The sequence below is a fragment of the Bemisia tabaci genome, chromosome 1 (genome assembly GCF_918797505.1).
Source record: "Bemisia tabaci chromosome 1, PGI_BMITA_v3".
NCBI classification, from domain to species: domain Eukaryota; kingdom Metazoa; phylum Arthropoda; class Insecta; order Hemiptera; family Aleyrodidae; genus Bemisia; species Bemisia tabaci.
Window position 1 is genome coordinate 20,301,647 of NC_092793.1, and position 13,742 is coordinate 20,315,388.

General features: G+C 37.1%; 1 protein-coding gene and 1 long non-coding RNA gene across 2 annotated transcripts in view; one reads left to right on the forward strand and one right to left on the reverse strand.

Annotated features, from left to right (window-relative positions):
* Positions 1 to 13,472, reverse strand: part of LOC109034030 (dnaJ homolog subfamily C member 10) — a 20,062-nt gene extending 6,590 nt beyond the window's left edge. The window contains exons 1-12 of the mRNA XM_019046948.2: positions 13,065 to 13,472; positions 11,883 to 12,042; positions 10,445 to 10,652; positions 9,671 to 9,882; positions 8,503 to 8,718; positions 7,777 to 7,989; positions 7,130 to 7,256; positions 6,147 to 6,368; positions 5,446 to 5,721; positions 3,933 to 4,069; positions 2,956 to 3,095; positions 835 to 1,036 (exon numbers count right to left, since the gene is read on the reverse strand). Of these exons, the coding sequence (XP_018902493.2) occupies positions 835 to 1,036; positions 2,956 to 3,095; positions 3,933 to 4,069; positions 5,446 to 5,721; positions 6,147 to 6,368; positions 7,130 to 7,256; positions 7,777 to 7,989; positions 8,503 to 8,718; positions 9,671 to 9,882; positions 10,445 to 10,652; positions 11,883 to 12,042; positions 13,065 to 13,090 (2,139 nt within the window). The 5' untranslated portion in view covers positions 13,091 to 13,472. The remainder of the gene's footprint in view (positions 1 to 834; positions 1,037 to 2,955; positions 3,096 to 3,932; positions 4,070 to 5,445; positions 5,722 to 6,146; positions 6,369 to 7,129; positions 7,257 to 7,776; positions 7,990 to 8,502; positions 8,719 to 9,670; positions 9,883 to 10,444; positions 10,653 to 11,882; positions 12,043 to 13,064) is intronic.
* Positions 1,043 to 8,701, forward strand: LOC109034035 (uncharacterized). The gene is made up of 2 exons (XR_002009108.2): positions 1,043 to 1,639; positions 8,392 to 8,701. It is a non-coding gene; the product is annotated as an uncharacterized lncRNA (long non-coding RNA).
* Positions 13,473 to 13,742: the final 270 nt, after the last annotated feature.

The window sequence follows — 13,742 nt, forward strand, 5'->3', positions numbered from 1 at the left end:
CATGACTGGGATCATTCCAAAATCAATATGTCACACTTAACTTTCATGGCGCGCTTTGCCGCATACTGAGGGACTTTTGCGACAGGAAAATATGCTCAATGGAGAATTTGCACACAGAAGTTTTATTGCTTCATTTGAGAGAGCCTAATGAGCTGAGTTCGCAGTATTTTTCATAATTGTTTTCTGGTATGGAAAATTGGTGAAAAACAGATTTAAAAGTGAGAAAATCTGCCGTCTTGTGACGTCATCTGGCGGCATTTTCCATTTAGACACATGTATTTTAGCAGATTCGGTTATTTTGTCATATTTCCTCCAATAATTGTTCAATTTTGAAACCAAGGATATCCTCGTACTCAGTTTTCCCAGCAGTATCAGTTTAAAGATGAAATTCAAAAAAGTTGAGACACCTGCAAAATCTCAATTCTGCGATCCAGGTAGATCAAACCAAGGAAGTGCCAGGTGAGCGATTTTCAAGAAAATTCAAAGAAAGTTGGCCTTCTTATGAAACCTTCGGAAATTTCGTAAAAAATTGAAGCAAAAAAGGAAATTTTCAAAATACATGATAATAAGAAATTCTGTGGAGATCTTAGGGGAATAGAAAAATTTGATTGCAAAGAAACAACGCTGAATCGTCGCATATAGCCACTGATTGGAATTTTTTGTATGTATGCCGACCCTCGTTTCATCTTGATACATCTAGTTCCACTAAAATATACTAAGGTGTAATTAGGTGTAAGGTATTGGTATTGAATACTGGCACAGAGAAAAATGAGAGTGAGTAATTCAGTCCATACTTTGAGAAGGCAACACTTGTTTTCTGGGTAATTGACTCACCTGAGCAACAGTAGAGAATTCTGGCTCAAAGGAATGGCAATGACTACACCACGGAGCATAGAAATCAATTAACCAAAGATCATTAGAGTCGACTACTTTGGCTGGAAATGAATTGGGGTCAAGATCTTCCACGACCGACGGAAGGAAACTGAGTAACCAAACTCTTAGTGTTAATACGTTTCTTTGATGACCGCTGAAGATACTGAAAATTCAACACACAAGTCAAAGTTTAAACCAGTTCCAATGTGAAAAAAAAGGCACTTCTTGATGAATGGCTCCTTACAAAAATTTCAATAGATTCAAAGCTTCTGTTTTTTCAGAACGAAGAAAGAAGAATGAAACTAAAGTTTGAAAACAATTGAAATCATACAAATCATGTTTCAAAATACAGTAATTGCGCGCTATGGAGTGGATTCCAAACTTTTTTAGGTGACCACCATGATTTTCGTGCAACTCGACCAGCAGAATGTGTATGCATTCACGTGGCTGGATTTTTTAAGGGCAACGACCCATTTCTTATCAGAAATTCATCAGATAACTTATCGATGGCCAAAGAGCAAAACCATGTCTTTCCGTTTGCAGCGTGGCAGACTCCCAGTCATACTCCATTTTTTCTTTAGAAAACTAGTGAACGTAATTTTTTGAAAACTTCCTTGATTTTTCCTCTTAAGTAGAAATACTTTATAAATATAGAGCTATAAAGTTGGCTTGTGTCTGTTCAAAAAAATAAAATAGGAGTGGAAATTTTGAAACACTGAGAGATTTGTTGTTTTGCATGATAGCCATGAAGAGCTTTGGGACTTGAGTAAGTGCATTAAATTTGCTTTCTTTAGACCTATATATTGCATCTCTGAGCAACACAAAAGTTTAAAAAAAAGCCTAAAAAGATCTTACCACTTGTCTGAGTTTTGAGGAGTGACACCATCTGTCAGGGAATGATCCAAATGTTGTTTAAATCAATGAGAGGTCTCAAAAAATGAGTTACTTAATACAAGGATCATCCAAAAAGTAAGGTTCCCTACCTTGTATCATCCAAACGAAAAGAGATAAATCTAATTGGTAAACACATTATTATTAGACATACTCTAAGCTTTAAAACAAGCCCAAGTTTTTGAAAATTGGTAAATGCGTTTGTGAAAAAACTCAGTTTCACTGCGACAACTTCCTGTGGCCGCGTGCCCACCTCCGAAGTCAGAATTCCCGGAGAGTCGATTATTTCAGACTCGGGTTATCGCCGCTGAGCATCATATCAAAAAGGCCATTAAAAGTTTTTAATGAGTAGACCTTGTCTCACTTTTTGACGGAGTCTCCACCTCTGTTTTGACATTTCTGTTATCAATCTTGCAGCTCCTTGATGCCTTCCTTGTAGAGGCTCTTGTCTTGGTACCAAAACCATGACCAAAACCAGTCACTTAAAGCGCTCTGCATTTCCAAATCAGTTGCATTGCTGAAGAAAATTTTCCCGATTCTCCATTCTCTCTCAATTTACCCTCATGTGACTTTCATCTGTTCCCTGAGCTGAAAAAATTCCTTGGTGGAAAGCAGTTTCCAACTGATTTGGAAGTGCAGAGCACTGTCAATGACTAATTTCAGTGCCAAAACAAGAACCTCTACGCGAAAGACATCAAAAAGCTGCAAGGTTGATAACAGAAGTGTCAAAACAGAGGTGGAGACTCTGTCAAAAAGTGAGACAAGGTCTACTCATTAAAAGCTTTTAAAGTCCTTTTTGATATGATGCTCAGCAGCGATAACCCGAGTCTGAAATAATCAACTCTCTTGGAATCCTAACTTCGGAGGTGGGCACGCAGTGACAGAAGGTTGTCGCAGTAAAAGTGAGTTTCTTTGCAAACGCTTTGACCAATTTTCAAAAACTTGGGCTCGTTTTAAAGCTTAGAGTAAGTCTAATGATGACTTTTTTACCGATTGGATTCGTCTCTTTTCGTTTAGATGATACGAGGTAGGGAATCTTACTTTTTGGATGACCCTCGTACTTGAATCCCAGACTGGCTCAGCAGAAACAAACATCTTTTGTTTCTTATTTGTCTTCCAGTCAAAGGATTAAACGAGAAGCACAGTTAAAACGACTCAAACAAAAATTAAAGCAATGCACCAGCAACTTACGCAAAAGAGCTGAGGCCTTCACTTGCAAGGGGGTACAGGCGAATGTGAGGGTAAGATCTAATGCCTTGTTGTCTGCAAAGTTCACCTTCTTCTTCACAATTTACTGATGCTAAGAAAATGTTTGGTATTCCAGAGACCAACTAAAGTGAGAAAACAAAAAATTTTATTTAAGATAAAGAACAAACTTGATACTCAATTCTGCATCAGAAACAACATTCAACATTTCTTTTTATAAAGAGAATTAGAACTAGAGTTATTCTTCTTATTGTAGAGAATTTATTCTATAAATTTTTCCTTAGATCATCTTTCCAAAGAGGTTGGCACAGAGGTGAAAGATTAAATCAAGCTCAAACAGCTTAAAATCGCGGAATCCACTAAATTGCACTAGTCAGTCTCGCTGAAGGGATCGGAGGATCCATCCATTAAATCACGGAATCCGTGAAATCGCGATCCGATAATTCGAGGTCTTACTGTAATATGATTCTTATGTAAAATTTCACGGTCTTCAATTTTGAAAAAAAGCATTCGTTTGCTATGACGCAATTTTCTTGCAGAAAAAAGCTATTTTTGATCACATGGCGGGTTCTAAAAATGCTCCAATCGGTCTGAAACTTTACAGGAATTATTTCCTGATGTATTGGCACCTATTGGAAACCGGGGAGCTGAACTTTTCCAACTTTTTTTTTCAGCATACAAATAAGCCGCACCCTACTGAATAGCCCTTTCACCACGCCTTGCTTCTAGTCTTCTTACGACAAGAAAAAAAGCAGTAAAATATGAACGCTGTCAACTACTATAACCGGTTTTATACTGATTGACACATGTACAGCCTCTTGATTGTGTCAAAAACAAAAAAGAATATTCACTATGAAAATTTTTGTCGAAGGCAACACTTGGGAATTTGTCACTATAATAGGCAGAGAATAATAAAAATTACAGACTAAAGATACTTAAAGGACTAAATCCAACAAACTTACCTTAGCTAACTTTCTGAACTGCGGCGCTAACTGCTGGCATGGACCACACCATGGCATAAAGAAGTCTACGACCCAAATAGCATCCTTAGGTTTTCTTCCAACTGAACGGTAAAAGGTCTCTTCCGTCAATTTTATCACTACAAGAATATCAACGATGGAATTTTGATTATACAATAATACATTGATGAATTATGTAATTTGACAGCAATGGACTTCTTGTGGGTGAATGATGAGAAAAAATTAATGCATTTTTGACTCTTGTTGAAGCGACAAGATTTTCTCAACAAAGTATTGCATCTTTGTGATGGAAATCAATTTGCTATTCTTGTAAAATAAATGCAACTGACTGCAAACCAACTTTCAGCTATTTCTATGTGAAAATCTTCTGTAAAATAATTCTTCAATCTTTCATCCTTCCGACATACTTAATGTTTAAATGTTAAAATTCGGAACAGCTCGCAGCAATGGGCCTGTTGCAAACTTTCGCTAGAGCAAAAATGAGAGTTGTTCCTTACAGATAACGTCTCAGAAATCGGCGGATGAGCGCATCGGCAAATTCTGAAATGCACTCCTAACTTCACTATCTGCAAAAGAAATTTGCGTTTTTTTAAGATTTCTGCTTCAAAAAGGATACTACAGCACAGGTGAACATTTTGTTAGAGGAGTCGTTCGATTCAATCCCTGCTCAACATGGCCAACGCTTCCGCGCACAAGTTGAGGAGAGCACAAGGTCAATCAAGGCAGATATCTAACAACGTGAGAAAAATGTGATTTTCTCAACACGCCAATTATTATCAGGTGGTTAGAATCATCGTCCTGTCAAATGTGTTTTGGCGGATTGGCGTTGGCTATGTTGAATATTGCGGAGTATCCTTGTGAGCAGGGGTTGGATGGATGACTCCTCTGACGAAATGTTCACTTGTGCCTTGGTATCGTTTTTGAAGCGGGAAGCTCGAAAAAACGCAAATTTCTTACGCAAATTGTGAAGTAAGGAGTGCATCTTAGATTTTGCCCATGCACTCATCGTGATTTTTGAGACACTTTCTAGGAGTAACAACTCATATTTTTGCTCTAGCAAAAGTTTGCAACAGGCCCACTGTATTTTATTCGGATTCAGTTTCTGTCAAAGAGGAGTGGCTTGTTCCTATTCATTTTTGCACACTCTAACAATGTTACTGCAACATTGCTGTGGAACAATCGTGCCGCTATCGGAGGACGTTACGGCGAAACTGTAACACTTCATAACAGGATTTCTGACCTCACTTCTAGCTTCATTGCTCTCATGGGTAGTGAAAAAGTGTCGCAAATAACAAAAAATCTTTAACAGAAAACAATTTGTGTTTGTGTAGAAAACAATTATTGCAGCAAACGAATCGCATCTAATCTGTGATAAGAGAATATTTTCTTTGACACTATAAGTAGAAACATATATGTAGTTTAAATTCCTTCTCAGTGCTGAGAACCTCAATAAGTCACATTAAAAATACCGAGACAAGCGAATATCAATACATACCGATAGGGTTTTGAATATCATTTAGAAATTCAACGATTTCATCAGGAGACTGAGGTCCTTTGTAGTTGTTGCGGGTTCCATTAAAGAAGAATATTGTTGTGGGATACGATCCTATATTCTGCTCTGAACAGAGTTGGTGGTGAACTGTACAATCTACAACTCCAAAATTGACGTTTGCTACCCGAATACTTGCTTCTCTGAGTTGTGGTAAGAGGCTTAGACAAGGAGGACACCATGGAGCATAAAAGTCCACAACCCATGGTGATGATTTAGAGTCTGAAAAATATTAGAGGTTTTTTTAGCTATTTGATACTCTTTCATTCGGCAGATACTTTTCTGTGATTTAAGAGTTAAGGAATCAAATAAAGTTTCACAAACTAAAGATAACAACTACCAAATTTTGGACACTCATGAAAGTCCTTCCTACAATACTTGTCTAGAATGGAAATCTTGTTTTCAGTTCTTGGACCAGTCTCCAATGGAAAGGTCTTGCTTTCAGAAATGGTTAGGATCATGGCTATTCTACTTTTAGTTCAAGTCCATGACCCTCATTCTCTGACACAGTAGTTGCTAAAGATTATAGAGTAGAATAATTTTTAATAGCAGAGACATAGTTTGTAGAGGAGCTATAATTAAGGATCGATTGTATTGATTTCGCAAAAAAGGAATATGAGTTACGAACTGATAAAAACATTAGGTACCTGGCTTTTGCGTTACAACTGATTCATGGAATTCTTCGTAAGAAATTGCTCTAAAATTTTTTGCTTTCACTGCTTCTTGAGCAAACATAGCTATGTCATAGGCAAAATGATGCCCATGATAAAACTCATGTCCTCCTCCTGGTTTGAATACGATGAATTCAGGGTATCGCATGATGAATAAATTCCGACAAAAAGTATTCATTTGGGCACAGTGCACTTTGCCTGAAATGAACAAGGACATTGAGATGACAATAAAAATGAGCAGAGAGTCAACAGTTTTGCATAGGTTAAGGAAAACCCAAAGAGAAAGCAGGAGCCTCAATTTAAAAAATACAGGCCTTGTGATACCCTCTACTTTTAGGGCGATTAAGAGAGTCATCTGGCTGTGCCAAAATTTCTGCCATTTTGGGGAATAATATGGGTTCTTTTTTTGCGATCAAATAACTGAAAAAAAAGAAAAAAAATTAAGAGAGGAAAACTTCAAAATTCGACTCTCAGGAATTTTCTGCAAGAACTAGAGAAAAGATGATAAGTTTCACTTTTTTTTCATCAAACATAAGATATTTTTTTGAGAATCCTCAAAACAGTGGACAGAGGTGCAATGCATGCTTAGTCACTCCTCTGCCGCTGTCTGCTCATTTGAGGATTTTAAAAAAGATAATCTCACGTGCAATGCAACAAATTGGGACTTATTCTGCTGTGAACATTCAATCAATGTCAGACTTTCAACAAAATATTCACTTCCTAGAAAGTTACGAATGTTTTCTTCTGAAAGTTTCAAACACTTAACATTAAAATGTGAATAATCCTCCATGAAAAATTCCAAGAATTAATATAAAAATAAAGATTTTCAAAAAATTCGGTTTGTATCAGAAGGAATTTGGCAATATCTGAAATCCTTCTACCTTTGGAAAATGAAAGTTTTGCAGAATAGGATTGAAGGAGATGGCAAAAGCATGAGTGACAATATAATGTAGGCTTACCAACATTGATATTCGGCAATAGAGATGGCAAAGCTTTCAACTCTAAATCCAGTTTTTCATCATATTGAATGGTGAAAATCAACAGCCATGGAGAGCTTGTCTCCTCTTTCAGCTGTTCCGTTATACTCTGCAAGATTTGAAAACATTATGTACTAAAAAAATCGTGCCACATTCAATATATAGATGAATTTCACTTATGACCATTGATGGTGATTTTATGGGGTTTTAGGGGCTATAGCCTCCCACCTTTCTCACATTTTGGAATGAGATCATCAAAAGGTAATTTTTGACCAACTCTTAGACTTCAGTTCTCTCACTTAGGAACCCGCAAGTTGAAGCATACCTAATTTTTTAAATATCGCCCCTCCAATTTAGACCTCATGCATCGCACCTGCTCCTGAGAGTCATGCGTTAGTTTAACTGACTGATAAGTGTCTACTTGCAGCATGAAACCAGTTACAGTCATCATTCACAAATATCTTCGAAGATCACCTAGAGTTCCTTTCATTCAAGTTACAAGCAAAGACCTCAACTTGTTGATTTCTTCCTCAGATGGAATGTAGTTCAAATAGTTAGGCCAAATAGTGGTTTAGGTTCATGAAAGGCTTAAGTTTCAGATCCTGATCATGCATATGTGATGAATTTACCTCAACTGTATCAGCATTCAAGGAAGGTACAGGTGGTAGAAGATCCAACACAATTTTAGTTATTTCCTCTGGCTCATTGGAGGATATCAAGGTTCCTGATTTTTCGGCTTTATTCCAGAATACAACCGAGCTAGAATTCTCATGATTGCTCAGGGTTTCACAAATGTCCTCGGCTTCACGACAGTCAACAACACCAAAGCCTACAAAACTAGCCTAAAATTAACACAAAAGGAAATCATTTTATTAGGATGAAGTATAAATTATTGAATTTATTACATAGAAAACCAAGATAAGGAAAGGAATTCCTGTGTTACGCTATTTTGTCATTTGCCAGACCTGCATGTAATGGTGAACAATTTTCCTACTTGCAACAAATGATGCTATAATGAGCATTAATATCGCCTTGCGCTCTTCTTCCATTCATTCAGTACGTGTACAGAGTAAATCTTAGATGAGGTTGGCGATATTTACCACCCACGGACGGGACAGTATTTCAGTCCCTTTGTTACTGAAAACTATGGGGATAACTTTCTTAGGGACTTCACTCTAGCATTTGTGCATGTGTGCAAAGTTTTGTAGTTTGTGATTTTTACTAATTTGGTGTTCATGTTAAAGATGAGTTCCTGACTGATTCAAAGTAAAAACCCAAAAGTTCTTCTCAATACTGAAACAATTAGAGTGGGAAGAATGCACCGGAAATCAATGGATGATTGGATCAAGACTCACCAACATCGCAGCTAGTTTGATTCTTTCATCGCTCTGGATACAGGCAGGATACTTTTCAGAATTGCAAAGGAGAAACATCCACAATTTTGAATTGCTCTCTTGAACATCAGCCATCCAATCATCTGGATAATTAATATGAATAATTTTGGTTTCTACATGATTCAAAATAAACTTGACTAGCGTGTCTTTATCTCTGTCACCGTTGTACTGAATGCGCTGTTAAAAAAGAAAAGAAAAAAATTATGATACATGTATAAATATTCGTGAAGGAGGGAAAATGAAAAATCCACTATACAGTCTCATAGATTGTTAAAAATGAACGGAGCCCCTCCACATAAAAATAAAATGTATTTTGAATTTACTAGTAAAGCTGGTTTTAAAAGCTTGTTACTTTACCTGTAGATCTAAGTTCACCTTCCTATATTTCCTATCTTTGAAATTATGAAAAATCAGTTACAGAAATTCAAATTTGTAGTGTGCTGTTCCAAAAACAGCACCCCAGAGATGAGCATGTCAGCAGGCTGATTATTGAAAGTTTAAAGCAGCCCGATAAGACATCGAATAGCGATATATTGCATGGTTAAGATAGGGCTATGTCTTGTCATGTCAGGTCGACATAGTTTCAATAATCGGGCCGCTGGCCTGGTGTTACACTACAGCCGATCCTTAGAACATAGAGCAATGAAATTTTCCGTGCCGGGCTTGAATTTTTACCAACAATTTTGGAAGCTAATCTTGAACAGCTTTTGAATTCCTAAAATTATTATGAACGCAACAATTTATTGAATCTACATAAAGAATGAGCACACACCAACTCGGAAAAATGAAAATGTTCAAGAGATACAAATAACTGCTCGGTAGGTGAAGAAGTTGGTCTAAGAAAAAGCTACTTGGTGCCAAAAGGACAATTTACTTGGGACACTTTGAAGGCCCATGTAAACATGGATGCACCATCTTTAATGGATTAAATGAAAATTGGGCATTTTTAAGTTTCCGCGTTTTTGTGTGTTTTCATTGTCACAGATTCATTTGATGGTTGGACATTAAAACAACCGGGAGGCAGTAAATAAAAGGCTGGTCAGCATTAAAATAACATGATGTTACTTTGTGCTCAAAATTAGGCTTCAAGTTATTGTCAACAATCTTAGTGCTGAAAAATATTACTTACACTTGGATAGAGCATGAGAGTTGGATAAGACAAAATGCCTTCTTGTCGACATAAGTTCCACTCTTCCTCACAGTTGACTGCTCCAAACTTGATCACTCCTTTCAATTCTTTGGCTAATTTCCTCCATGTCGGAGCAAGATAATGACAATGGGAGCACCTTGGAGAGTAAAATTTGATGAACCATTGAGATTCAAATCGAGCAACATTCACCTCTAAAAAGGGGAAAAATTGCATTCTTTTAGTATAATTACATGTAATGAAAGATCAACATTTTTTATGGTCTCTTAAATTATTAATCTTAAAAAGTCTACGATTAGATTAGACAGACACTTTAGCCTTATGAGCAGAGTTACTACATTCTTTTACTTTTGCCAGGAATACAAATTCTAAAAGCGGAGTCAAACTCAACCAAAATAAAAATAGAAAAATTATTTGGGAATGAGTAAATGAAAGATGCTGCCATTTTAACCATAAAAAGGTAAATTCCGGAGGGTCCAGCTCTGTAAATATAAATGTGAAGACCCTGTCCAGCATTAAAATAGTTCTCTTTCTTCGGATGATTCTGTCTTTAATTGCCCAATCCATCTTTCAACCCAGAGCCAGCCGAACACCAAAATACTTGTAATACCCCTACCCTTCCATGCAATGATAATCCTCCAGCTTTATGTAATGTCGTTGCTATGTAGCTCCTTCAATCAGAATCTATCTTGGACATGCAAATCCAACCTAATAATTATTTGTTAAAGCATAAAAAAAAGGCAGGAAGATACTTACTAAAGTCTGAAGTGCTGAGGGTGACAATTTCAGGGTTATCATCGTAGAGACCAAAATCATCACTATAGTAGCTCCAACTGTGATACTTTGGCACTTCTGTTGGCTTCTCGTCTCCAAATTTATCATAATTCTTCCTCAGTGTTGGATCCTTCAAGACTTCATATGCCCGAGTCAACTTAATGAAAGTCGCATGAGCGTCTGGATCATCCTAAGGTGGGCATTTTGAGAAGAATTATGTGAAAACTGGCTTTCAACCACCTTTGATAAAATGAGGAATGCAAATGGGTCAAATCAATGGGCCACCCTCACGCTCGCCACATGATACTAAAAATTGGTTGTTTAGACCATCAGGTCTGGACGACTATAAAAGGAAGTCTAGCTTTCCTGTTCCTTCCCTTTCCTCCATAAAAGTAGGAGAGGATTAAAACTCACACCTACGATGAAACTACCAGATTATGTACCTTGTTTGCAGTGTTTAAAAATCTGCGCTCACATTTTATTCACTTGAAGCGGAACAAGTCAATATCATGCCTTGAAATTTTCACAGAGTTCCCTTGACACAAAGAGGAAAAACCCCTCAAGTTTTCAAGAATTGCGGTTGGGTAGTTTCCCACTTGAAAATAAAGTAAGACTAAGGGGAAGTCCACAACACTGCAAACCGAGATACTAGGTCTGGTAGTTTCACCGTCAACATGCCATATCGATGGCCAAAGTGCCGAGCAGTGTATTTCTGTTGGTGACATTGCAGATTCCTTTTCATATTTTATTTCTTCTTTGGGAAACTAGTCAACTTAACTTTTTGAGAATTAGTTTGCTTTTCCTTCTCTTTTGGGAGAGTACTCTGTGAAAATTTTGAGCCATAAAATTGACTTTCTTTCCTTCAAAAATAAATTAGGAGCAGAGATTTTAAATCATTGCAACGGAGGTAAGTAAGTGGTCATGCTTTTCATATATCTCTTTGACTAATGTGTCCCTTTAATCTGACAATTCCTACAAAAAAATAAAAAGATTTCTGGGTTAGGTTCTGATATGTAGGTGTGAAGTTCTGACAATAAGAGCGTCACACTTGACCAATCATAACTTTTAAAGTATAATAATAAAAAAGAAAACTAAAATCTTCGTAAGTGTTCTAAAATTTTTACAGGTGAGAGGAAAAATGAAAAAACAATGTTCATCCTGTACGTAATAGAGCCAAGGGAAAACTGTAATTATGATGAGGAGCACAGCGCCCTTTGGTCGTGAAAAAGTGTCAAAAATAACTTTGCGTGCCAATACTTTCAGGTGTTGAGAAAACTGAGTCAAAGTGGTTGTTAGATGATTTTTCAGTGACTTTACAGAAAGACGTACAAAAGAAAATCCAGAAAAAATCGAGAATCTTCTCCTTTGAAAGATGAACTTCTCCTAATACTGTAAAATTTCAGAAGTAGCAAAAGCTTACCTGATTTTTATCAGGATGTAATTTGACGGCTAACTTCTTGAAAGCTTTGCGGATTTCAAGATTATCAGCATACTTTGCAACTCCTAGGATCTCATAGTAATTTTCTGATGACGCTTTCACACCCAGACAAAAAACGAGAACAAAGATCAAAAGGAGCCTCCTAAGGAAAAGACAAAAATGCAAAATAATTAAACAAAACAGGCTGGATGCATGTGACCGAGGTACCTGCCTCAGTCACGAGGAGAGTTGTATATGGGGTGATCCAAATGTCCTGTACCGCAAGCACCAGATGTCACCAAGTCACCCCTGTAACTTCAGAGTTAACTAAGATGGAGGCTTGAAATTTTGCGAGTACTCTCGGGTAAGAAGAAAAAACTCTTGAGAGCCCCCAAAATTTCACAAGGGCCAGAACCAAAGGAACCGTAGGCACAGATTTGGCTCTCTGTTTCACAGATGGAATATTTGCTGCACTATGGTTTCAGTTACATTTACCTCTACCTAATATTAATAGCTATACTCTAATATAACTCTAATATTTTATTTTAGGTATTTGAATGATATATTCATATACAATGATATAAATGATATTTTGGATATTTTTAAAGAGACATTTGCCGAAAAAAGCAGCGTAAGGGTATTACTTGACCATTTTTTTCCACTTTTGGCGTTAAGTTAAGAGCAAAACAAGGCTGGCCGAACTTGAATGAAATAATTTTTGGATTGTAGGTTGAAGCTACACCTTTCCTTTCCGCATCTGACTTAGAGAAAAAAATGAACCATTATTTCAGCAGAAATTGACCAACGTTTCAATGTTCACCGACTTCCGCGGCAGACTTGTCTTACAGGGTGAGGGGATGTTTTTCCCTTCATTCTTTCATTAAAATCATGGTAAGTAATTGGTCTGACCAATTAAAATCATTGCCCCAATTGATCTCAGTGAAGGAACCAAGATAATTTTCATTAATAGACAAAGTCGCAACACACAATATGCTATTAGGCGACTGAGCGCTCCCTTCACTCTTACACCTCAAATAAGCTGAGGCAGGGGATGTAAAAGCCACAGCTAATTTTGGTAAAACAAACAACTGCGACTTTCAGTTAAATCTAGATGAACCATGTGACGGGTCATGTGCTGTTGAAACCACGAAACAAATTAATGTAAGTAAATAGACCGTTACTTACATGATGCAATTTTGAGCAGAATACATTGAGGATATTTGTCATGATCTGCGTCCGTTAGCTTCTCAAATAAGATAGAGAGTGAATTGCTTAAACGGTATCAAATTCACGCCATCCCACGCTGCCCACACTTGATATTCCGTCTTGCTTAATTGCTCCATTGCTTACTTGGAGATCATGATGTTGTCTTGTTAGACACTTACTATGCTATACACTTGCTAATCGGGCACACAAACAGGAGTGAAACTTGAACCGATGGATAGATGGACTTCACATTTACAATGATACGTACGGAATGTTGGAAAATTCGAAAAAGAGAACAATTTTCACTTCAGTTTGAATAATCGGTCACTTTTTTTGCTCCATCGAAAGAGAGATTACAAACATAAACACATGGCGCCTATACAGTGTTGCCGCTTTACAGATATATATATATATTTCTAAAACAATTAAAATTGCATCAAAATAATTATCGTTGTTCGGTGACTGCCCAGCCGCTCAGATCATGGGAGAATAAATAATTCATAGTTATAGCATGAGTCATTATTATCATCCTCCAAAATAGTTCCTGTGGTAAGATATTTTGGAAGAGAACTGTGTTTTGTTGATTATAGATTGCAACAGTGGTGGACAATGCCCACCAATGGGAAGCTTGCTATGAACCGGTGGCGACCGGCGGAC